This window comes from Chrysemys picta, chromosome 14, assembly GCF_011386835.1.
Source record: "Chrysemys picta bellii isolate R12L10 chromosome 14, ASM1138683v2, whole genome shotgun sequence".
In the NCBI taxonomy this organism is placed as follows: domain Eukaryota; kingdom Metazoa; phylum Chordata; order Testudines; family Emydidae; genus Chrysemys; species Chrysemys picta.
The window spans coordinates 34,558,359-34,585,748 of record NC_088804.1 but is presented as its reverse complement, the minus strand read 5'-3'; the positions used below and the strand labels follow the sequence as shown (position 1 = coordinate 34,585,748).

General features: G+C 38.8%; 1 protein-coding gene across 2 annotated transcripts in view; it reads right to left on the bottom strand.

Annotated features, from left to right (window-relative positions):
• Positions 1-8,855: 8,855 nt before the first annotated feature.
• Positions 8,856-27,390, bottom strand: part of GAN (gigaxonin) — a 44,428-nt gene continuing 25,893 nt past the window's right edge. For both annotated transcript variants that reach the window (XM_005292315.4, XM_065567266.1), the window contains exons 7-11: positions 26,078-26,227; positions 24,827-24,963; positions 23,805-23,933; positions 12,287-12,396; positions 8,856-10,378 (exon numbers count right to left, since the gene is read on the bottom strand). In XM_005292315.4, coding sequence (XP_005292372.1) covers positions 10,197-10,378; positions 12,287-12,396; positions 23,805-23,933; positions 24,827-24,963; positions 26,078-26,227 — 708 coding nt within the window. In that variant the 3' untranslated portion in view covers positions 8,856-10,196. The remainder of the gene's footprint in view (positions 10,379-12,286; positions 12,397-23,804; positions 23,934-24,826; positions 24,964-26,077; positions 26,228-27,390) is intronic.

Genomic DNA, 27,390 nt, shown 5'->3' with positions numbered 1-27,390 from the left:
TGTGTATGTCCACCTGAGCTGGGAATCTCACCTCCCAGTTGTAGCGCAGACGTATCCAGAGATTATCTGTCAGCAGGTTTGGATCTGGTGTCCCCTCCTTCAGCATTCCTAAAAATGGGGGAAGGTTCAATAGTGAAGAATGGGGATGCTTTAGGTTCCGTTACTTATTGCTGAATTCCCCAACGGGCAAGCGGACAATGCATATAACGCCCATCCCCCCTTCACTTAGGGGTTCCCAGCATGGAGGATTCTCGGTACGTTTGTAATGCTTGCCATGGGGGCAGCTGACCTCATTTTATGTTTGGACAAGTGACATGGGCTCATAAATGGCTATAATCCCATGATTCTTCCCCCTCCCCCAACTGGTGCAGGAGCAAGAGCTTCTATGTTCTCCACGGCATCAAAAACTTTTTACAATTGTCAGTTACCAATTCCCCAAACTGAGCTGATGATCTTGATTAAAAGAAAACAGGATTAAAAGATAGCTTTTTATCCCTTAGCCAGTGTTTAAGGGACTTGCTCGTCAGACCCACTAAGTCTGTTTTGTGCTGCTCTGGGAATGCAAAGCAAACAAAGCTATACCACTTCAAGCTGCCAACACACCACATGAGTGGCAAGGCTGAGGGGAAAATATGTGGGGATGGAGGGAGACCATACCCAGAGCTCCACTGTGGTGTAGTGGTCCCTAGCTGCTATAGTGGCCCTTTGTAGGCCACTGCACCAAATGCAACTTGGATCAGCCCTGAGGCTAAGTTGTGCTCAGAACCTGAAAAATCAGGGAGCCACAGGGGTGGGAATGCTCCCCACAGGCAGGATGCAGGATACACCTCCCAAGTGCAAAGTAGATGTACCATTTGCAGGAACATGCACAGTCATTACAATTTTAGTTTAATGGAGTTAAATTTATCCGAACAACAATTTAATATGAATATTTTGAGGAAAGCTTCCTTTGTGAAATGTTTCATATTTTGATTTTACAAAAAGATCTGAAGGCTATTTCTTAACATTTTCATTTGCGTCTTTAAGGCCCTTACAAGTTAAGGAGCTGTTCAAAATTAAAGATAATTGCATATAAGCACTGACTATTCAAGAAAAAAGCACTAACTGTTATCAATTTACTAGTGGCATTTTAACAAGTCAAACACAGTGTTTAAGAAATCAGAAGTGTGTCAAAACAGCACCTTTAGGAAAGACAAAGAATGAACTGGTCCCTTTTTATTCAAACTGAACAGAAGCTGGATACCAGAAGGTTCCAAAGTAGGTGGCAAAATCATGCTCTCAAATCTGGAAGATGGAAATCAACTTCGATAGTCTGCTCTTCCTAGTTCAGAAGGTTGGGAATTCCACACAAAAAGTGCCTGATCCAACGTCAATGAAGTCAACAGGAGTTTTTCCATTTACTTCAAAGGAGATGTAATCAAGTCCACACAAAGAGCAGAATATACAGTAGGAATAGAGAGAAGCTTGCCCAACTGGTCTAGTTCACTTATAAGTGCAAAGATTTTAAAGTACTTTCCTATTTAAAGCCATAAGAACATATGCCTTTTATAGCTGTAAATGTAGTCAAAGTTTAGTTACTTTCAAGTAATGGTCTTGCAGCAGCTGCAGGAGAGCCCTTATGCCTGCTAGTGAAGACACACATTGTTAAAGGAAACTAGGGTAAACCATCCTTGAACAATGGCAATATTCCACCCTGCTTCCCATTTGCTTCTAGCCTTTTGTTAAAGGATAGAATGCAATCTAAAAAAAATTCCACAATTTGGCAAAGTGCAAAAAATAAAATAAAATAAAATAAATCACGGAGGTAGCTGGGTATAAGGGTTTATCCCCAATCAAAAAAAAATCAAAGGACAAATACTTCCTGCTACAAATAAAACAGATACGTGGAAGCGTGCTACACAAGTTCTATCCATAGACCGATCATAGGTATTCAGGTGAACTATAACCCGTACATGTTGTAATTCTAGATCAGGGGTCGGCAACGTTTGGCATGCTGCTCGCCAGGATAAGCACCCTAGCGGGCCAGGCCAGTTTATTTACCTGCTGACGTGGCAGGTTCGGCCAATCGCGGCCCCCACTGGCCGCGGTTCACCGTCCCGGCCAATGGGGGTGTCGGAAAGCCACGGCCAGCACATTCCTCGCCCGCGCCGCTTCTCGCCGCTCCCATTGGCCCGGGACGGCGAAGCGCGGTGAGTGGGGGCCGCAATCGGCCGAACCTGTGTTCTAGATGTTTGATGGAACGCAAGTCTTAACTGAAAATGCACAACTGAATTAAGCTAAATGCAATGCCTAGCATAGAAGAGAGTACGAAGCTAGTGGAAAAATGCTAGCATATAGAAAAGTAGAGTTGTTTGTGGCATATTCCATGCAGTTCCATGCAAATTTAGGGATTAACATTGGGCTGGAGTGGTAATCGAGCCATGGTGCTAGCAAGGAGAAAAATGGAGAGGGTAGGAAGTAGTTAAATAGCAGGTCCTCCACAAGAATGGCCGGAAACCTGTGACCCTCTGATTCCGTAAGGTTTTGAAAGCTGCCTCTCTGGATTTCTAATAGAGGTCTGCAAATCCTCTGCCCCTTGATTAGACAATTGGTCATTAACACTGCAAAGTGAGCTCTAGGCCCAAATTACTAGCTGTGCTGAATACCTGATGGGTGCAGTTGAGGAGAGGGTCGGAAAAGAAGCCAGTTGCAGCCAGTTTTCTACTAGAGGCCATTTTGGCAGCTGAGGATTACCGGAGCACTGGATCATTCTAGCCATGGTTTCAATGCCAGGAGCTGCAAAGGAGGCAGCACTTATGCAAGAATTTATGGGCCCTTTGCCCCGGGCCTGCCACAAGACTATAAGCGTGTCCCTGTGTCTTGGAGTTTGATATTTCCCTCCTCACTCTCATGTTTAATATTAATGCTATATTTTAAAAGCCCACTATTAGTATTATGTAAGGTCTGAATCAAATGCACTTTAGTATCAATACAATATTGCATTACTCTGTATAATATTATACAGTCTCAATGAGAAACATATTTCTCTAGTGTTAAAAAAACAAAAACAAACCTCCAGGTATGATGAGAAAAACGACTAGATTTTGGAGCCCCAGGGAAAAAATTCAACTCAAATGGGCTTAAACATTAGCCTTTTTTGTGCCAAAATAAGGATGAATTGCATTTCAGCAGATCATCCACAAATTATTCTTTGTGTGTGTTACAGCCACCAACAAAAAAGTTTAACACTAATTCTGAATGCATTTGTTCATGTGACTGCATCTCTTGATTTCTACTGAAAATTATCTGAAGCCTTAACAAGTGCTTTAATGAATGCTACCTTAGTACAACTTGATTACTGTACCAGACATCCTTCTTTGTGCCCCTGCTGGCTCTTAGTCAATATACAACCTTCAGGGAAGCTAGTAAATTTCTTGTTCCAAGTTTTGGGGAACAAAGTCTTATTTGTCTGCAAAGCATCTACAGTTTACCAGCTCTTATTCTAACAACGAAAGGCTGAAATTAATTTTTCAGCTGTAGTGCTACATTTTTTGAACTCAAACAATTAATACAAGCAATAAGTGACACCGCTTACTTCTTACCTTTAAGCTAGAATCTATGTTTTCCTATTGTGCTCCATGAATAAATTAATCAAACAAACAGATGCTGCCTAGCTGGAGCTCTCAAACACATGAATTCACTAAAGAGAGAGAAACTCAGGAACAGCCAGTGATAAATATGTTGTAGCCTACTACCTATTGCACATTAAGACCCAGATTTTCAGCAATGGTCTTTGATTTTAAAGGTGCAATTTTGTGCAAAAAAATTGTTTTTAGCCTGCCATTAATTAAATGCAGGTGTTCACGTGCACGCACAAGATGACATCAATAAAAACAGAGACAGAGCTGGGACCTGGTTGAAAAATCAGGCCCCCAAACTGGATTTAAATTAAATACAGCTTTAAAAAACACATTAACATTAGTATTGATATGGAGAGGGAAGGGAAATCAGATTTAGAAGTACTTACTGTGTATAATTTAAAAAAAAAACATTTATATTTTCATAACTGATCACTGAAGTAACACTTTAAAGTAAGAGTTTCTTCTAGAGATAGTAATAAGAAAGCTTCCCTTTCCCAAAAAGGGTCTCAATACAGTCTCATTTCATTATTAAATGAGAAGGTCATATCTAGTTGATGGCATAATTCATTTACAGTCTGAGCAACTCTGTGACAGATGTATATGGTATTCACATGCTCATCCTGCATGGAATTGAATAAAAAAAGACACCATGCAACAAGATATAAGCTATTATGTTGAAAAGTTCCAGCCTTCCAGTTTAGTTTTAAGGCATTACAACATGGTATTTCAGGTGACCTCCAACTATTATTAGATAAATTTTCCCCTTAGTTTGGTAATTTAATTTTTATAAGTAGCATGCAAGCTACCTATTTTAGGGTTGCTAAGAAAATTTAAGGGATTCAAATCACCGAAATAAATGTAAAGTACGTCACCTGTTGGTAATGCCTTATGATTTAATGCATTTATTACCATAGTCCCTATTTCACATAACAGAGAAAGCTTTGTGTCTATTTAATTAGGCACTTGGAAAGGTGTTCACTAGTCTTAAAGCATATATTAATCTACATTTTATTTAAAAACTGGTAACTAGTCCAACTATTAAGTTACAGAAATGTCATCTGCCATTTTGCCAAACTCAGTAGGGCTGCCATGTTATTACAGCATTTAGTAAGTACTGTCAGTAAACAAGTGGTTCTTGCTAGAGTGATTAAATTTAACATTGCACCCTATTGAGGTTTTGGAGGTAGGTTGTGTATTCAAAAGGCCCAACCTACCAACAGACCTTAGAACACCTGCTTGTGCATTCTGAAGTAAAGCCTATTTATTTATTTATTCCCTCTAAACTAAATCCTACAGGGAGCCAAGTGCTATTTTCAAGTCAATGGACACTGAATGCAATCAGCACTTCATAAAATCAGGCCCTAAATCTTATTAGATGAGTGATGTTAGTACAGTTGCCAACCCTCCAGGATTGTCCGGGAGTCTCCAGGTATTAAAGATTAATCTTGAATTCAAGATTATGTCATGTTATGAAACCTCCAGGAATATGTCCTACCAAAATTGGCAACCCCAGATGTAAGGCTTACGAAAGTAAACACTGTGCCTCAAAATATATGTATATTTTCCTTTATGATGTACGGTAGCATGCTACTAAAACATGGACCCTACCTGGTAAAGAAAGCTTTTAATCACACTAATAAGCAAGAGAATCGCAAACATTAAAAAAGTTACAGTACTAATGTCTGTCTAGAGCTGAACACTTTCCACCAGTTCAACATCACCATAACATCAACAGCACCAAAATCCTGCAAATTAACTGAGAATCAGTACATTCTAATTGAAAATAAAATATCTAATGAACCCTGGAGACAGAATTTATACTCGCAGCTCAGGAACAAAATAAAGTTAAGAGAAAGCCAGACAGAATGCTTAATATGTCAAGAACAGAAAATATCTTTATCCTAAATTAAATGCAACAACACAAAACACCTTGAAAAGTGTCATTGAGAGTGACACAAAAATACACATTGCTTACAATATAAGGAACTGTAGCCTATGAGTACTTCTGTGTCCCTGTTAATACTCACATTTGCTGTGACGTAACCTGAGACACAACCTTCCTTCTGCAGGTGAGATTAGTTAAAATGAATTGCACTTTATCCAAATATTATTATTGTCAGCTGCCATTTTTTATTTACATGCATGTAACTAGTGCCCTAATAAAGAGCAGAGTGACCATATGCATCACATGGAGTGATGTTTCAAGGCAGCAATGTAGAGTAACACAAACCCGCAGAACAGTATTAAAAATAATAAAGAGATTTACAGTGTTTAAAAGTAGCATTAATTTACAAAAAAAAAAAAAAAATCACTTTTTTAAAACACAGTGAATTTTAAACATCCCTGTAACAGAAGAATAGTGTATTATCTGTATATACAGAGAAAACCAAAAGTTTGGCACTTATAACAGCTTTCCTTTTGTTATTGCATACTACACCATGTATGGCAAATACATAACACCAAAAACAATCATTCTGTATAGACTGTATATTTATGGAATTACTGAATAGAGAAACTGCACTTCAAACACAAACATTCACTTTTGTACCATTGTGCAATTACCAAGACATGCCAGCACAAGAAATACTACAAAAAATAATAAAATAAAAATTAAAAAGTACTAAACTCCTTTGAAAAAATGACTAAACTGCCTGGGATTTTTTGGAAGGGGAACCCAATGCATAAAGGTAAAGTCAAGGGCTGCAGTAGCTTTGATGAATATTCACCTTTTAGATTTTCAGCGATAACTCCGACTCATAAGACAATGTATGAACATGCTTTTGAGTTATTATGATTCCACAAGCCCACAGACCCAAGTTTGTCTGCAGTGATTTATAAATAAGCTTTTAAAAATTGGGATTAATTTCCAGATTCATCTTCTTTTCTTGTTAGTTTTAAAGAGAGCTTCAGGGCTACTGCAAGTCTCTTGATTGAGGACAGCAAAGTTGACATGGCATTGTCAGGATAAATCATGTGCTGTTGCTGGTAAAATATTAAAAGGAGAAATGACCTGTTTTGCTATAGTTAAGCAGAGGACTCTTAACTAGAGCTGTATAAAGGGTAAACAAGCCAAGAGGTTGTGAATTTGAAATCCAATCTAGCATTGGATGTTCAGCAGCACAAATTTCCCATGTGATTATACAATGTGTAGAAACAGACTTGGATTCCCAGGCTTAAAAGACCAGAGACTGGTTACTACACGGATGCCACGCTGGTTGGCTGGGGAGGAAAAGGTGCCAGGTGGATCTTTCTTTAGCCTTTGCCAGAGTCCTCAAAGCAAAAAACTTTATCAGAAACCATGCACTATACTAATTATTTCTGTTTTTGAACTTGCCCTCTATCCTTCTAGCAAAGAAGCCACAGACTTACACTCTTAAAACAGGAATATGACAGCGTTAAGTTGTTAAGGTGGCAGAACCATTAACCCCTTTTTATTTTATTTATTAATTTTAATTACTTGCCAAAACATTCAGATTTTATTCTGAAGTTCTCAATTCTAGGGCTCCACCTGAAGGCAAATTTTTTTTTGGTAAAGTGAACAAAATCCTCTTTTTATTTATTTATTGTAAAGTTCAACCTAAGGGAAAGAAACACAAACCACCACTATTCCCATTTTCAATTTTTTTTTTTTTTTTTTAAAGATTGGACTAAAACAAAAATGGCTGAAGTTTGAAACTTGACCCAAACAATTCTCACTGAGGCCTTTGATTTTACAAAAAATACTTTTGATTCACGACATGACCATTTAAAAACTGCATACTAAGCATGCATGATAGATGTTTTCCTTAACGCATGCACTGTGTACATAGGAAGTTAACTGTACACTTAAATGTACAATCATTGGTTCGAAGAATTTAGGCCCCAATCCTGCAGTAGCTTATAGAACTATTCACATGCTTAAAGTTAAACGTGTGTAGGTGTTTCAGAATAAGTGGCTTAGACTCTGTCAAATCCAACAGAGTATTTTAGCTACACAAGACAATTATTTTATTTTCCTTTTTCAGAAAATGCAAAAATAACCCTAATGTTCATCCTACTTTACCTTGTTAAATGTAAACTAACATTTTACTTATTTACTTTTGCTATAAAACATGGCCAGAGCACACAGAATTTGGGATTTATTTAAATTTATTTTGTGCATTTACTACCCAGTCTTGCTGGGCGATGAATGCCATTAGCTCTCACTAATTTCAGTTCTCAGGAGGTACTTCTTGCAAGATATTAGATAAAGTTTTCAAAAGCATCTAAATTACTTAGGAGCCAAAATTCATTTTCAAAGTGACTTGGGTACTTAGGCTCTTTAGACTTAGGGCATGTCTACACACAGCCGCTATAGTGGTATAGCTCTGGCTGTAGTGTGGATGCTTCTCATATCAACAGAAGGGGTTTTTCAGTGAATGTAGTTAATCTACCTCTTTGAGAGGCACTAGGGAGAAATAGGAAACCAGAAAGCTCTTCTGTTGACCTAGCTGCATCTACACCTGGGTTAGGCCAACCTAACTATGTTGTACTGTGCACACAATTTTTCACAGCACCACTATGCAATGTAGCTGGGTTGATCTAATTTTACATGTAGACCAGGCCTTAGGCTCCTAAATGACTAAATCACTTTTGAAAACAGAACTTATGTGATTTTGAACATTTTACCTTAAGCCTTTAATTTATAAAAAGTGGGAATCTTTACAAACTTTTTCAACACGAAATCTAAAGATGGAAACAGCAGTTTACATTTTTGTAATAAAGCATAATATAACAAATCTAAAGACAAATACTAAGTCAAGTAAATTTCTACTACAATGTGTAAAAAACTATTAAAAATATACTGATTAAAAATAGGTTATTGTATACAGTTCAGATTCTGCAGCACTTCAGCATTACAAAAATCCAGGGACTAAATCAATAACTGCAGGTAGAATTTAACTGGATTATTCTGTTACCATTACAGAATGATGATGAAAATTAGTAAGTCTTGGAATGTTTCCTTAAGGAAATTTTAGATAGGTGAACCCTAGCTATTTTGTTCTAGTTGTGGTCTGTATTTGAGAAGATTATTTAGGATGGATCAAAGGAGTTAATCTGGATTTATACGTGTATAACGGAGGGCAAAACCTGGCCCACTGATTTTTGGTTGAGGAGGTCCTTCAAAGTTTCAGAGTGGAAAGAATAGTGTCTTGTAACAGTACCAGCAACACTACAAAGTATTAAAAGTCTTTTTAGGGTGGAGATAAGGATAAGTTTCAACTGCATTTCCAGCTCCTTTTTTTTTCCTTTCTTTTTTTCTTTTCTAGTGCTGTATGTCACCCATTACAAGTAACAAAAATGAAATTAAGTAATGAGGTAAAGTGTGTTCTACCAGCAGATCTTTCCTATTAACATAACTCCATTAAATATTACTTGCAGTGTTAACAAGACTTAAAAGGAAAAAAAATAAGACAATAAATTCTTCACTACAACTGCATTCTAAAACAAGCTTTCAAAGCCAAACAGCAGTAATCAAGACTCTGTACCTTAGCACAGAGGTCATTAGTAAACCAGCTTCTGATCCCAATATAAGTTGCCTGTATAATTTCCTTTAAAACAGGAACCTGAAATCAAGTTTTCACAATACATATATATCCTTTTTAATGCCCCACCTTTCCTTCTCCCCTTTTGCACAAATACACGTCCTCAACACTGCAAACTTACAGTGATTTTTAAGTTAGCTGAAGGGAAAAGGAGTCCTATTTCTCTCTGAAAAGCAACTCATGTGCTGCATTCCTTTACCAGCCACAGTAAAAGTGTGACATATTCCACGCCTCAGTCCTTCCCTTTATTTCAGTAATTGCAGCTTCCAAAATCCACACAAAGAATGCATGCTGGCCCACCAATACACGGAATCTTCAGACCATTTGAATGACACAGTGTAGAAAAACAGTTTACACATCTATAATATATTGTAACTCTTAGTTCAATTTTAAATATATTTAAAAGATCCTTAGGAATGAAAACATCGGAAATGAACGAAAAACATATGTACACCTCCACCCTTGTAGGCACAGACCTTGACTAGTGAGGAAGGGCCAGAAATAAAGGTGCAATAACCAACATCTCCTTCCAGCCGATTCAGATGAAGAACAGTCTTGCAGTATACCAGAGAGGTTGGTTTTCATACAGCATATCTATGTATTAAAGCTATCCAGTTGAAGATAGCATGCTAACTCTTATCAATTCCCCTCAGGAGAAATGCACCTTAAATTTTTTTTACGTTTCAATACAATTTGTTATATTACCCATTCCTTCCTGCTTCAGACACAAGGAACTCCTTCATTAGTGTAGTTTAATTGTTTAGATAGTTAGGACTGAAGGTGTTCTCTTTGTCATGGTATTTTTTTGTTTAATATACAGCTATTTATCCCCCAAACAAGAGCTGAGACTCAAGTTTTTAAGCATTTTAAAACAAACAAAAACAGATACCATACCAAAGCACAGCATATAATGTAAGTTTCAGTTGCAATAGCTTTGTTTTTCCTTATATAAAGCTATGTTATGGTGGACTGTGTCAGGTTCTTCCCATCTCTTCCATTTTTAGAGGACTAATCATGGGGAAGGAACACGAATACGGAACAATCCTTGCTGAAGCTGCAGTCGGAAAAGCTTGCAGTTTGCAATCCGCAAGGCTGCGCAGCCAGTGCGGCGAAGGTCTGATGGAAATAATGGTTTAGTATGGTGCCAAGTTCCTGTGCTCCTTTTAAACTCTCTAACGTAGTCATAATTGGTACCTAAAGTTAAATAAGAAAAACAAATTCATTGCACACTCAGTTACACAGTATCAAGCAATTTAAGTCTAATGATGCCAACATATTTCCAGACCAAATGGAAAACAAACTGTTCTGATCAATTTCTGAATATGTTGGCGGAACAGTTTTCAAAAGAAAGTAAAGCTGAGAAAAACCTGTATTTAAAAGAACAAAACTAAGGAAAGAGCAGCAACAAATTTGGGACCCATTTTCCCTTATTTTTTGAAAGTTCAGTTACACATAGGTAGCCATGAAAGTAAGCTAAAAATCTTTCAAGAGCCAGTAGAGAGGTAGATGACATCAAGAGTAATTAGTTTCAAACATTTGGTACAGGCAATACCAACTTTAGAAGCTACAATGTTTGAGGATTTCAAAACACCAGTGGGATGGGTTCTTTGCTGGAAGATGGAGCATTCCATGTGAAAGAGAACATCCAGGAAAAAGAGGTTTAGCAATTATGATTAAAATATATATGTTGTGTTTCATATGAAGCCTAGTTTCTGTTGTGCCAGATCATCATTTTGGGCAAGTTCTAAAGCAAAGAATTATAATACAGGCCTTTGAAAAAAAACGTGGAAAACAAAGTCAGACATTCACCACAAGTAAGGAATAGGTCCATATACTTCAGAAGCTAAAGAGAAGTTCTGTGGATGTACAAATCAATATCCTATACAGGATGTATTGAATTAATTCTTTAATGTTTCAGAGACCAGTATCCCACTCTAATCATTACTGGAAGTGCCATGGGTATCTGCTCTTCTTTCTTTAAAATACTATAGAGATTTCTTAGTATTTACTTGGCAACTATGCCAGCTCCGTGCAGCAGATGTAAACTGCACATTTATAAAATACTTAGGAAAAAAGAGCCCTATGTTAAAAACTAAGCTTTTGATCAGTTATGCACACAGTTTTATAACAGTACTAAGAAAGTACAAACACTCACTGCCATGTTTACAAACTATTAATTCCCAGATTTTTATTATATGCAGTGTATTCACCTGTCTCTTAAAAATTCATTGAGAAATAAAAAGTTACTTTTATAAATGTTTTATAAATGTTTATAGAGTTTTTAGAAAAATTACTTTTAGAACATGGTTCTCTGCTTTTTCCTCATTCTTCTTCTTCTTCTTTAGGATTGCCATTTTGCTTTAAAGCTATAATCTACTCAGTTACATATCAAGAGTCAGGATTTTTTCCTTCAAAACAGTAAAATATTACATCTTGAAGAGATAAACTAGTGTTTAGTTAAACTTGTAACACTAGTTTCTAAAAAGTTTCCTACATAACTTCATTATTCCCCTTTCTTTCAAATGTGTGGTGATTATCCTTGGTATATATTCTCTTAGCAACATTTACTAGTGCAAAGAAGCAATGACATCGTTGCAGAAATGTCTACAGCATAATCCTACTACGAGTTGTTATTGTTACTCAATTTGTAGGCTAGTCAGATGCACAAAGTTGCTGACATACCAATGACAATGATTTTGAGTAACAGTTAAGGAGGTTGCTTCTATACTGTACACACACAAATCCAAGAACTTGCTATTAGCCTTGGTCTATTTTTCTAACCTTAGCAACAGTAATCAACCAAAATATCCTAAAAGAATTCTTAAAACTTCTGTGGCATTTTAGATCGTGTTGGTGCTCAGAAATACAAAAGTAGGATTTCCAGTCAAAAGGCTAAATTAGTTATCTGTCAATTTAATATAATACCACCCCCACCTCCAAGGCCAATGGCAACTGAGAGCACAATGTGACTCAAAATCTTGAAACCTGTACCAAAATAAGAAATCTTATTCTTTTATTCTAAGAAGTCAATTTAAATAATTTTAAAACTTAAGAAAATTAGAAGAAAACAAGCAACCTGAAGTTACTAGGTCTGATTCTAACCTGTATCAAGATCTCCAATGACATAAATACTGGCTCCAATAGGTACAGCTCCATACACAAAGGAAGAACTGGCTGGGATGCATAAGTTCTGATCATTTAGATAAATCCACCTGTAAGAAAAGGCAAAAATTTTGTCTATGAATTATTGACAAGATCTGTGAGCTAAAAACTCAGAAGCTTTTCAACAAACAGTTTTACCAATTATAAACGTAAGCAAAATCATGCAAACTGACATTTTAGAAAGAGGCTCCCACTTAGTCCTGGTCTATCAGCAAAGATATTGTGCAATAAGCTATTCAATTATTCCACAATAGCTCCTTGTGAGGACGTTATTCCAGAATTCCACATGGGGAGCTATTCTGAAATAGCTTATTCCACAACAGCTATGCCGGTCAATTTCCTTGGGTAGACAAGACTTTAGCAAGCTTTGAAAAGTCTTGGTCTAATACTTGCTTTTACATCTGTGCTGATTTTAGGACACAGTACAGGAAATAGCAAGCTCTTATACAATGTTTTTCTTACCAGACACTCCCCGTATCTCCCCCCCTAAAATTCTCATGCCAACCATGTAGTCCTACTCAGTCATCGTCAGAAGTAAATTACTACTTAAGAAGTGTGCAGCAGTTGAGTTTTATTTTTAAACCAGGAACAGGACAGTAGATACTCTGAGATTGTGAGGATTTTTGGTAAGTGAATGAAATGTCTAGCCTTTTCGGACAGGAAGACAGGTTTTCCAATTTTATATTATGCTCTATTTGGTTTCCACCCCCGTTGAAATACTAGGAATCACAGCTGTTTTCTCATTAAAGGGATCCCCCATCTTCATCACTATGTCAGTCTGACTTTCCTACTGACTGAAGACCAATTGTTTCTACAAATACCCTTGCGAGCCAGAAAACTAATGTGTATTCATCACAAATATGCTGACAAGACTGGTTTATACCGTTGTCTGCTTGTAAATAACTGAAGTACAGAGCTGCCAATTTAATTGTCTCTTCCATGGTTTTGAAGCAAACCTCTACAGATTCCTGTCACATTTCTACAGATGCTGATGTACTTTTATTTACAGTTCAGAGCAGCATAATCAAGACTACTTAAAAGTAACCTTACATGGGCCATAAAAAACAATATGGGTAAGGACAAGAACATTTGAGAAAAAAAAAAATCTAAAGGAGTCCTGAAGAGTTTGGATAAAATGCCTGGAGAGTTAAGGAAAAATATCCCTACAGATTTTGCCGACACTTTTGTATTCCTGTACCATTCCCGTTCATTACTCAAAAGTAATTCTTTCTTGATTCAACTCAGTCAATTTGAGGGGAGGTTGACATACAAATAAGTTATTTTAAAAAGAAAGAACTATTTGTAAGGGCTGATTAAAACTAAGAATTAGATGCCTACATTTCTACTTTGCTCTGAGCTTTCTGTATCATATGACAGAAGCTCACTCCAGTCTTACGATTCAGTACATTCAGATTTATATCTTTAAAACAAGCAAATAGCATCATACTTTGTTTAAAACAAGGAGAAAGGACAGTCTTGTGCTCAGATACAGGGCTAAGAGTCAGGAGACTTGGGCTGTATTCCTGGCTTCTTTTGGGTAAGTCACTTAATCTCTCCAAAATATCCTTTCTAATCACCACTGGTCTGGAACACACTGGTAAACACACCAGTGCATTACCAGGGTCAGTGCTACTGCTGTAAATAACTTGTTTTAAAACCCATCCCTTTATAGAAGCCCAACCTTCAAACCTAGGAGGGGGGGAAAAAGCACACAAGTTAGTCTGCTAAAAAATTGTAGTATCTTCCTCTGTGTTGAAACTGTTTAATGGGCTCAAACTACTTTGGAAATATCTTTAGAAAAGTGCTTCTGGGCCGCTGCGCTGCATTCCAAGTTTCATCCAGAGTAAATTTTTATAGCACAGTTATAAATCCCTGAAAAAGATGTGCTTGTAATGGAAACAGCTGTTCAAACTTAAGAGCTGTGTAGCAGCACAATCGGGAGACCTCATAATTTACCATCAACAGCTGTTGCATCATTTCACCTTGAATAATACACCCTTTTAAACTCATAATTTTAGTTCTAAACTGTCATGTATATATTGCATTGATTTCATCAGCAACACAGTCATGCAATACTGAGGTTTGTCTATAGAAGGTTCATTGATTGAGTAATAATGTTTTCACCCCTCAGCTCAGAGAGAGCCAAGAAGTGATCATTGTTTCTCCAGTTGATTTGAAACATTTGAATTATTATAGGATGGATGGTCGTTTTTTTTCCCCACTGTTTACAGGCAACATATGTAATACACCTTGTAACTGCTACCTTTTCCAGGGATCTGGGAGGTGGTGGTGTTAAAGTGCATAAAAACCCCCCACCGGCATGTCCAACTACAGTTGACACTAATGTCAGTGATAGGACTTCTTCTTTCCTCCAGCTTGCATTCACACTCCCCGCCACATCAAGTGTTGTCTTAAGATGATGAGCTTTCGATCATGCCTTGAAAGTTAACATGGATGGATAAGTAAATTCTAAAGTCATCGGGCCCGCCCTTACAGAGAACAGCCTCCCAACAGCTCCCTCCTATGGACCAAGGGAAGCTCCAGCTTCAGTGCTTCCACTGATCTCAGCTGTGGTAGTATGGTATAGAGAGAGGCAAGGTTTTTTAGTTTGTTCCCACTCCCTACCCCCCACACACAACTTTTATGAAAGGTGGATACAAATATCTGCTCTGCCTGATTCTCTCCATCCCGCAAGTTAACTTGACCCAGACTTTACCAGCATGTTGGGTCTCAAAGGGCTGGTCCACACTGGGGCGGGGGATCGATCTAGGAAACGCAACTTCAGCTACGACAATAGCGTAGCTGAAATCGACGTTTCCTAGATCGAACTAAGTTTACTTACTGCGGGTCCACGCGGCGCAGGCAAGCTCCCCCATCGACAGCGCTTCCTCCTCTCGGCGAGCAGGAGTTCCGCAGTTGACAGGGGAGCGCTTCTGGGATCGATTTATTGCGTCCAGATGAGACGCGATGAATCGATCCCAGAAGATCGATCTCTACCCGCCGAGTCAGGTGGGTAGTGTGGACCTACCCAAAGTCTACAACAGGGGTCGGCAACGGTTGGCACGCGGCTCGCCAGGGAAAGCACCCTGGCGGGCTGGGCCAGTTTATTTACCTGCTGACGTGGCAGGTTCGGCCGATCACGGCCCCCACTCGCCGCGGTTCGCTGTCCCGGGCCAATGGGGGCGGTGGGAAGCTGCGGCCAGCACATCCCTCGCCCGCGCCGCTTCTCGCCGCCCCCATTGGCCAGGAACGGCGAACCGCGGCGAGTGGGGGCCGCAACCGGCCAAACCTGCCGCGTCAGCAGGTACATAAACTGGCCCGACCTGCCAGGGTGCTTTCCCTGGCGAGCCGCGTGCCGAACGTTGCCGACCCCTGATCTACAAGTATAGGTTTCAAGATCAGCTGAAATTTACAAAAGCTCCAATTACTCTGCTTGTGGCTACTCACTCTAGTTCCCATGGAAACTCATAGTGAATCGCTATAACCTGGAAAAAGGACTTTTAGGTCTAATTCACCACTGCAGGGTTACTTTAAAATGGTGGGGTTTTATTCATTTATATAGCACCAACTGGTACAACATCTGGGCATCTCGCATTATTTAACAAAAACAAACCACAGACACAATGTATTGTGTGTGTAGGGAGAAAACCACAGCCAGTTCTTCAGGAGCCCAAGGACAACATTCACAATGAAAGGCAACATGAAACAACTGCTCCTATCACAGCACTCTAGAAAAGTTCAACTGTTAAGCCTACCAGAATAGTTGTGTTCACCATGCCCTGCGGGCTACAAACTTGTGAATCAGATGAAGAGAGAGTTTTTACAGACAAACACCCTCTGCTGCAAACACACTGCTTCCCTTCTGTACCCCTGTGGGAGCTGTATGGAAACAACCCCCCAGTGTTTTTGGCAGTTTTACAGCTCTTTACATCAGTGGTTCCCAAACTTTAACAGCCCGCGAACCCCTTTCACTAAATTGTGAAATCTTGTGAACCCCTCCTAAAAATGAATATTTTCAGGGATTTAAGTTTAAATTTCCTCAGTGTGATGGGTGCCCCAACTGCCGGGCCCCGGAATCTATGAACCTCTGAAAAATATTTTTAATTGAAACTTTTTTTAACGAACATAGATGTTTCTGTAAAATGGTTTTTTTGGCTTTTGTTTTTAAAAAAATGGTTTCTAATAAAAATAAATTCATTTTTGGTTTTCAAAAATCAGAAAATGTTTCATGAAAACAGTTTTTGAAAATGGACCATTTTTCCGTTTCAGATTTTTGTAAATTTTTCTTGGGGACTTTTGAAAAATGTGAAAAAAATTCAAAACTTTCTGTGAAAAATGCTTGGTATTTTTTCACCCACCTCTAGTTTCGGGTGAGGTTGTGGCTGGTGGTAACAAGGAGGGCCGTGGTTCTGGCTTTAGATGAGATTTGGCAAATTCCTGGGGCTCGGGCTGGGGTTCGGGCTGCTGGCTCCCCCTCTGATGGGGGCGGGGCTCAGGCTGCCAGCCCCTATTGCCTGGCCGCTCTCCCTGGGGCTCGGGCTGCCAGCCTCGCACGGAGCCCTTGGGTTCAGGCTGCCAGCCTCAACTGCCCGGGCCCGCTCTCCCTGGGGCTCGGGCTGGGGTTCAGGCTGCTGGCTCCCCCGCTCACGGTGGCAGGGCTCGGGCTGCCAGCCCCAACTGCACGACCCCACTCTCCCTGTGGCTCGGGCTGCCGGCCCCCGCTGACAGGGGCAAGGCTCAGGCTGCCAGCCCCAACTGCCCGGCTCCACTCTCCCTGGGGCTTGGGGTGTCTGCCCTGCAACCGGGTCCCACCTGCTGTCTCCAATGCCCAGGGTCCTCTGTCCGCCATTAGTGAAATTTTTCTGGCGAACCCCCTGTAACGTTCTGCGAACCCCAGTTTGGGAACCACTGCTTTACATGAATGAAGGGGATTCTGCAGAAAGCACCAGATCTTTTTATAGCTGCAGCTGAAGAGATATGGGGCAGGAGAGCAACCTTCTACCATCAACTACCCCCCTACAGAGCAGAACCTTTAGGAGTGCAGCTTCATTGGTTCTCTTCCACCTCCCTCACTAAAGGACAGTCAGGGAAGCACAGATTCTAAGATTTCATTTTTGCTTCCACCTACTGCAAGGAATGGACATACCAATATTTTCACTACATCCGAGAATCTACTTCTAGATTAAATATAGATAAACTGACAAAAAATTGAATTTGAATAAAAGGCAAATAAGGGGGGGGGGATTTAATTTGATTTACAATAAAAAATAAGACTACTCTGAGTAGGAGGAAGTACTAGGGTTGTCAACCTTCCAGGATTGGCCGGGAGTCTCCAGGAATTAAAGATTATGTTGTGATGAAATCTCCAGGAATTCTTCCAACCAAAGTTGGCAACCCTAGGAAGTACACCAATACAGAAAGGTATGCTGAATATGCAGAAGTGTGAGAACTTTTCACAACTCCACTGAAAACATGTTCTTTCTTAATGGACCTGATGTCAGTTTGTGCTGGGAAATCACATGAATCAATTAAGCTTTTGGGTTCATTTACACCAGAAATTTAAGGATTATGAGCCTACGTGACCCTAAAAGTAGCTGAGAGCCCAACAGCTTTTCTACTGTGGCTCGGAACCAAAAATAGAAATAATAGAAGCTGTAATTGCTCATGAAAATTACATATTTAAAAAATAACCACGCTTTTCAGGAATGATTCTAGCAGTTGTAACAGTTAAGCAAGGAAGCAACAAAAACAGGAAGGGCAAGAGGTCATTTTTCATCAGAGTTTGATTAGATTCCAACTTACTGTAGGTTGCTTATTTGCCTGCTGTTATTTGCACAGTATGCAAATATACTGTACCGAGAAGGTCACAATGTTCAAGAGCTACAAAGTACGCTTTTGTCAGGCTACGCTTTTGTGCACTTATTTTCGGCAAATGGTTCTGCTGAAATCAAACTGAAGGAAGAGGAGGTGACAGCTTCCTTTGTAACTGTAGACAGAGCGGATAGATGATAAGGCATGTAAGACTAACAACATATGGTTGTAGGTCTCCATTGAAGATGACGGGGGAGGGAGAGGGAGGTTCTCATTTTTTTAAAGCAATACGTGAATACAAAGACAACATGGCCCAAAGAGCTGTAATTCATAAGAATTGGTATGGGTTCTAATGCTGAATTAAAAGTGAAGTACAGAGACCGAATACAGCAGTTTACATTAAAAATACACTGTCTAAAGTGTGTACCTACTGTGAACACAATCCTTATAAATAAAAGTATCTATTTTCAATTTTACTTTATACATTTGACAGCACTTTATGCATAGTCAGTATCTCCTTTATCTCCAGTATCTCCAGGATACTGAAGAAATCCTCGTAGATTTCATGGGAGCATTTTTCTGCTTCTGGTTATAAATATTTTGTTGCAAATTAAAAAAAAATAAAAAAAAAAATCTGTGCACATCTTATTTAAAGGCTTCTCTCTATCAAATACTGGAATATTCTAGAAATTAGTCATTTTTAAAAATGCAGTTTAACAAGGCATCACTTCTAAAACAGAAAAAAAAAAAAAAAACACCAAAAAATTCATACAAATTTTAATAGTGCCTTTCAACCCAGACACCATCAAAGCAGCTTAAATCCAGTGCACAGAGCACCAGTGCAATACAGCAGTTTATGGGGTAGAGCCGGGCAGAAGCCAGCTTTCTCATAGAATGTGGCACAGTACGTTGGAGGAATGAAGAATTCTTATGCAAGATTTAGGGCCAAAATCTTGCTTAAAGTTATCATCCAAATTCTCCCATCCCCACACCTGATACACCCAAGTGAGCTGGATGTTACTCAACAGATAAAACTTTGGAGGGATGAAAGACTGAGTTGCCTTGACCTGTGGGTCTTGAGAGTTCAGACACAAAGCCACCCCCACCCCATCTTTTCAAAACTGCCTTTAAAGCTATCTAAATATATCCACATTGTTTTAACTAGGACATACCGTTCACAACCAAACTCAAACAATGTCGATTATAGAACAATCTCAAGAGACCTGGAGCGCAAAATACATTACCTACATATCATCAGTCAAATTCATACACCTAGATGCAAGATCATTCCAAAACCAAATTGATTTAGAATTTTAAAAAGTGAGATTTTCAGATATAGCAACACTTAAGATGTCATGAGGACTACTAAAACTATTTAACCTTGTCCACATCATATTACAATCTATGCTGACACTCCACCTTGCTTCCCTTTAAAAGCTCTGAAAGCTATTTTATTAGTTGTCTTTATAATTAAGTTTTGTACAGGTCCCAACATTTAGACGTTTGTTTCTAAAATGCCTCATCTGGTATGAAGAGATGTAGGCAAACTGCTAGGCATTATAAAAGTTTTGACAACAGAAAAAGATATTAATTTGGGTGGGGGCAGAGGGAGAACTATGAACACTAAAACTATATGTGGCAGCCTATTGGCAGAGTGAAGTAAAGGCATTAACAAATTAAGGCCTCTCTCCTGCAATTCAGTTCATACTTGCTGCTTCCATACCAATGCACCCTTGAGCCTGTGCAGAGCCCTATTACTTCAATGGGGCTTCTTGTGGGTGTAAAGGTCTGTCTGTGCAGATCAGATAAATTCTCAAGTAACAAGATCCAGGAGTTAGAATGAAGGGATGAGGGTTGTAGGAAGGGGATTGGATAATCCTGCACATATATGTTGCTATATAAGTAATAAATATTATTAATATCAAATGGCTAAGTTGACAGCTGGGGATTTATTGAGAAAAATTGGTTTCCATTCACAAAGGCGGTGTACTTCATGACAATGTACAGACTATTCCAGCATCTGCTACCTGTAACGAACCTCAAATCGCCATGATCTGCAAGTATGCTGCAGCTGCTCTTTTTCTGCTTCTCTCAGAGCTGTTGGGCCAAAACAGGCAAAGTTGTTTTTGTTGTTCTTTTAATTCATCGTTGGGGCCCACTTACAATTTGATTTTCTGCTATGAACATATCAATGAGAATGTCAAAATCTTCCAATCAATAGTCTAAAGATGTTTATTCATGCAGCAAATTGTACAAGAGGATGTTGCTATCATCACAAGTGCCAGAGAACAGAAAACATTTAGTTTCAGTCTACACAACAGTAATTGGCTTGCTGTGGTACAGTACACAAAAATCAACAGATAAAGGAAAAGTCCAAAAGGTTTTTTTAAGTATCTTGCCAAAGTATGTATATTATGCACTAATCCAGGGGTCGGCAACGTTTGGCATGCAGCTCGCCAGGGTAAGCACTCTAGCGGGCCGGGCCAGTTTATTTACCTGCTGACGCAGCAGGTTCGGCCGATTGCGGCCCCCATTCGCCGCGGTTCGCTGTCCCGGGCCAATGGGGGTGGTGGGAAGCGGCGCAGGTGAGGGATGTGCTGGCCACGGCTTCCCGCCACCCCCATTGGCCTGGGACGACGAACCGCGGCCATTGGGGGCCGCGATAGGCCAAACCTGCCACGTCAGCAGGTAAATAAATTGGCCCGGCCCACCAGGGTGCTTACCCTGGCGAGCCGCGTGCCAAACGTTGCCGACCCCTGCACTAATCTCATTGCTGCTGCTCCATTTAACACAGAGGCGAAATCCCAATTATATTTCCATAAACCTAACACTCTGGATAGCTGTGAGTCATATGCATACACACCAACACTAGTGCAGCTTCAGTAAGAAAATAAGTGGTTCCAATATCATCCATGCATTTTAACTAGACAAAAATTTTTGAAGTGCACAGTCTTTCTAATATCTGAGGGATAGCCGTGTTAGTTTGGAACTGTAAAAAGCAACTAAGAGTCCTGTGGCACCTTATAGACTAACAAATGCATTGGAGCAAAAGCTTTTGTGGGTCTGACGAAGTGAGTATTCACCCACGAAAGCTTATGCTCCAATACATTTGTTAGTCCATAAGGTGCCACAGGACTCTTTGTCTTTCTAATGGTATTGGGATCTGAGATGTTTTCTTTTCCTTTATATAAGAAAAGCCTTTTTGTAGAGGCATCTTCAAAGTATGCAATTTCCTTCACAATACCCTTGCTGTGGGAACAAGTAAATTGTCCAATGACAAACTAATATTATGCAGTTAAGAGAAGATGGATTAATTAGAGGCAAACAGGTAAAGATTTAATTTTTGTGTATATCATAGTAATGACATACTGTTGAATCAGTCTGTAATATGAGGAGCAAATGTTACCCAATTAATTCAAAACTCATGCTCAGCAGAGTGTTAGTGAAGTTATAATGATGTATATAACAAAGCATATATTTTATATGACACAAGTGGAAGATCCTGTACTCCAAGCAAAGCAGTACAGATTTTTTTTTTATTATTAGAATATATTATTCACGGATTTGAACAATTATTTAAATTTCAGCTTTCCACTCAAATTCAGGTAATGAAAAGTAGGAACTGACAAGGCTGAATTAGACGAGAAAAATGCCAGCTTTACATGTTTTTCCAAGGGCAGCCAACTTACCCTCATTTTGAAACTTAACACACACTGTATTATATCAGAAACATGATCATTTCATTTTACCAGCAATCTTTCTTCAAAGAATATGAGCACTATAAAAAGTGTTTTGTTTTGTAAAATGCAGCCTCTTTGTATAGTCTTTTTGAAATAGATGCAACTGCAATAGTTACAACTTCACTGGGCTCTAAAATGCTTTTAATGACTAAGATGAACTATATTCAAGTTATGCAGCATTCTGAATGTATTTGAAATATCAATGACTGCTTATCTTCATTACCAAGATTTATACAACCAAAATATCACATGGTAATATAGCACCCTCTTCTGGTAAACAGCATTATAAAAAAAAAATACTATCCATTCTTGCTCTGGTTACTGAAGCTACCATACCGTCCAAGACAGGAAGCATAAGTTACAAAGCTGGAATATTACCATCATTTACTTCTGGACTATGGGCCAAATTTTTATCTTGGTCTTCATCATTTCTCCATTTTTGCAGGCACCAATAAACCTAGGCATAATTTTACACTTGTGCTTCAGGACACTTAGAAGTCCAGGTCCCTAAATGCACTCTCAGTTATTGGCATCTGCAAGCCATGGAGGCTATTGTCTGAAATCCTGGCCCAGATGATGACTAAAATGAAAGTGAAGTTTATTTTTTTCTGGGGGAGAGGGAAGGGGAAGGGAGGGAAAAAGACCTTATAGTCTTGAGAGATATTCTTTAAAAATTTGGCAAGTGTAGTGAACATTGACAGTTAAAGTATTACTAATTCGCCTTTTCCTTTACTAGTTTCACAAGAATCAATACCAAATCTTACTGTAAGAACCCCCTCATTCTATCTGCTGAATAGTTAGAGCTTTACTCAGTTGAATAGAATCTACTGTGGTTCCCTCATCTAACATGTCTGCTTAAAAGTGGCATCCTTGGAAGAATTTTTAAACCATTGCCAGTTATCAACATTTGTACTAAACTCACTAAGAAGCAGTGACAACAACCTACCTGTCATCCCATCCATATCCAAAATTTGAATAGGTCAGGGTTTTCCAAACTTTTTAGAAACTTTAACATGAATCAATCAACAGTGCTGGAAGCTTTAAAATTATCATGTTAACATGGGATTTGGAGTCCTACTCCAAACAACTTTTGAAAAACAGATGCAATCTGGAAGCATTTCAGTACAAAAGAATGGCAGTCAGTGAGGGTGGGTGTTTAACACAATTTCAGAAGCTAGATCTTTCTTTTCTGAGTCCCCAACCCTCTTGCCATTTTTGTTGGTTTATAATCACGGTTTCCCCAAAGCCTCTCTCCCCCACTATTGCTATATGAAGGGACCATGGAAGCAACAGGAGAAACCAATTATAGTTGGACTATACACAAAGTAAACAAACTGGAAAAAATAGAGAAAAAGTTATTTTTCCTTTAGGTTCTTTCATACCAAAGTTGAGGACGTCACTTTAAATCTACATCTTCCGAGATAAAAATCAACCTAGATCCCACTATTTTATTTTTGTGCTACGGAAAGCCCACAAGTCTTTATATATAAAGATAAGGTCTTCAGACATGAACATTTTTATCCCCTCTATCCCCACCAGCTCACTCCTTGAAACTCTTAGAATTTCTGACAATGGCAAATCTTGTTTCAGATTATAAAAACTATAGCACATTCCTGATTTATAGTGAAATAAGGAGAGAAAGAAACACAGCAGATATTAGACCTTGTAAGTTAAGAACAACCAGGAATTATGCATAGCCATCAGCTTGCTATCAGCCACTTCCTTTGGTAAAACTGATACCACAGGTAGAAATATCTAGGTCAGTTTCTTTGAAGTAAGAGGGACAAGAATAATTGGCATTTGTTGAAAAATTATGTGAACTGCAATGCTGTATTACACCACAAGGAGGAAAAAGGGGGTAAGAGAGGCATTAGAGATTTTCTAGGTCTACAGCCAGAACTACTTACCTTTTAAACTCATCATGATAGAATTCAGATTTGCATGTCACCATCTCACTGGCCTGATTATCATCACGACTTCTGACTCCACCAAACACGTAAAGCTCTGAGGCAACTCCACATGCCACTGCCCCAAATCTGAGGGCCAAAAGGAGAAGGAAACAAATAATATTTAATCTGTATACCCATAATCCTGTACATGCCCTACCATAATTCTCTTCCTCTTCCATATTCAGCAGAATTAGAACAAGTATGAAGTAATATTTAAAACCGCTCATAAGTCATTGTACAAAATAATAGAGCAACAGAGTATCTCTTTGGAAACAAAGATCTAAGTTCAAATTCAGTATGAATTCGAATACTGACACAATACCATTTCCTCCCCCTCCCCATCCCGTAGAATAGCAGTAATTCTTGCAACATCGGGAGTCTACATGAAACAATCATCTTTGGCCACAGATCCTCAGCTGCAAATGAGAAGTAGCCAGTGCTCCTAGGAGCAAAGGGATCAAAGGTGGCTTTGACCATGGAGTTGTCTGAAAATACTGCTCTAAATTGCAGTAGCAATAGGAGCACCAAAGGACTGTGTCAGCAGCCAGAAATCACTGGGGCCTACACCATGGTGCCCTGGCTATCCTCTTTCCCATCCCACCTCTCCAGCACTACTGCTGGGGTAGTAAGTACCATGACAGCTTCACGCCACCCAACAATTAAGTGAGACACAGGGAATCCACCTTGAGACCTCTTTTGCCAACTTTAGGACTGCTTTGCATTACCAGAGTGGCACAAAACAGCCTCAACATACCAAATGACCCGGGCCTTAGTATTAAAACAGCTGCACAAGCTGTTGACTAGTAAACATACACTAATGTCAGACACGCACACAGCCACACTGTAATTAATATTAACAGTCTATTAGTTTCTTTTAAAATAAGTGGGTTTGGACCATGTTTTTAAATCCATATTATTTTTGGTTTTAAAGGATAAGCAAGTGTCCTTGTAACCTGGATGTGCATGTGCATTTTATTCACCTTCTCTCTTTTAGTGGACAGATGGCTGTCCATTGCTGAGTCCTAGGGTCGTAACACTCAACAGATTCAAACAGTTTTCCATAGGAGCCTCCGCCCATGGCATAGATTTTCTTCTTCATAGCTGCATAGCAGCCAATCTTTAAAAAAAGAAAAATCAGAAGTTGAAATCTATAGTACTTTAAACAGACTATGTTCAGTGTTCTAGATGTGGCAGAGTCATAGTTCAGTAGTCAGCCAGTCTCAATACAACACAATCTGAGCAGTAAGGAAGCAATTTCTAACAATAAATAAATAATACTGAATTTCTAGTTTTCAGCAAAAGAAAAACATTTGTGTTTGCTAGGAAAAGAAAAGAAAACAAGTTCACATTGAGTTACCCACCCCATTTTCATTTAGAATAACTCTGTAGAAACAGTAGAACAAGTATCCCCTAAAACTGCCCCTTATAATTAGCTAAAAAATATAGGACTTATACTGGATTGTGGCCACCACATAAATAACAGTCCACTAGCTTATTAACCTCTGTCCAAAGGGAAAAAGTACAGCAAGAGTGAAGGTAAACCAATTTTCACATTGGGACGCAGTTCAGTTTGTACAGTGACTCCTACATTTTAAACTCATTTATTCCCATGCATTATACCTTCCACAGTGATTCCTAAGGTTCTCTTCAATAAAATGTACTGACTGTACAAAAATGCATTACGACCACTTTGCTTAGAAAATAAAGCTGATGAATTAGCTGTAGGATATATTAGCTTTTAAATGTTCATTAGTCAGACTGATGTAGTTGCATTAGTTTTTCCTTCAAGTTTATTCATTTTCAGTAATAACATAAAAGAGATCAGACCAAATGAAATAAGATTTTACATTATTTTGAAAGGACAGTATCATTAAACAAGTAAACAACATGCATAAAAAAGCCCAGCACAAGTTCCTCTTTCATTTTAAAATTAATCACCATTGATGAATTTTGCATCTAATGGAAAGATGAAAGCTATACAAAGAAAAGGACATTTGGTTTACCCAAACTGCATCTCAACCAGCACAGTCTATAAAAATTTGATCTAGAACAACATTTTGCTTTGATATATAAATTGAAAGAAGAGAGATTCCTCTCCCCCCCCATGTTATTTTCATTGAGAAATATTCACGTCAAGTAAAAGCTGTAATATAAACAGTGCAAATATTTGAATAGGGACTTTAAAAAGAGTTTAACAATAATACTTTTCTAAATTATGATGTAGTTCTTACCTTTCTAACCATGGTCAGATCTGGCTGCTTGGTCCAGGTCTTGTTATAAATGTCATAGCACTCCATAGAGCGTAGCTCCCTTTCTCTATCCTCACCTCCCAGAATATACAGAATTCCATCAATCTCTACCAAACCAAAATTATGCCGTGCCTATAGGAGACACCAATAAACATTGTAGGAGCATATTACAACAGTAATGGCTGTGTAATCATTTTTAACACTTGCTCTACCTGCAGAATTTTGTAACTCAGATCACCTCTGTTTAAAAAAAAAAAAGTTATAATGCAAAATATCAATCTCTGGAGCAAGTTTTTTATTCTCTAATTTAATAAAAGAATATAAGAACATAATCTAGCACTAATAAGAGCATTAAAGTTAAAACAGAGGTTCAGCAAATGAATAGTAGCATGTTTCTTTAGTATTCAAGGATCTGAACTATGGACCATGCTCCATTCTTCAACTAATATGGAAGCAAGAATTTCCCCTTACAGTGACCAGGTCTGGCCAATCAATGCTGCAAATAAACAATCTGGACCCATAATTCCCCATTGGTCCAGCTCTCCTGATGGTAGCAGTGGTGGAACCTGTAGTTTAGTCCGAGTGCAAGTGTTTTTAAACACGTTTTCTCTAACCTTATTCACAGTAGGCTGTAAAAACACTGCTACAGGCTCCACAGTCATCACCAAAAGAGCTATGCTGAAATCTCTTCAGGTGCAAGGATGAGTTATTTAATAGGAGGCCTTTGGTGAAGAAAATTCTGGAGCACAATCAACAACTTCTTAAATAAAAAAATCCTATACCTGCTTAAAAAATCAACACCCCAAAAAGGTGACTTTCAGGACTTACATTTATATATAGTGGAATAGTCACTTTTTGATGGCAGCTAAAACATGAAAAAAGAAACCTGACCCCCAAGCCAAACTGGCAAGTTAAAGATAAGGTTACTTTCCATGTGTTGCTCCACCCCGCCCCCCGCCCCATTTCATGTGCATCCTTCTGCATGGTCCAATCCTCTCATCATGTTAGATTCTCAATACTATTTTTATATATACACTTAATGGGTTATTTTATTAACAGAACCAAACATCAGAGTTCATAAGGAACTCTGCAGCTCAGCTCCATAGCTAGTTCTTCAGTAACAAACAACATTTTCCAGCAGCTGCAGTTATTACTAATCCAAACTTGGCATCTAGGAAATATATAAGAAAAAAAAAATCTGCACCATGGCTTTATAGTTGGATCAAGTGCAAGCAGCTGGAAATAATCAATTGGTCTGACCTATACTGCATTCTATAAGTACCATCTGTCCATGA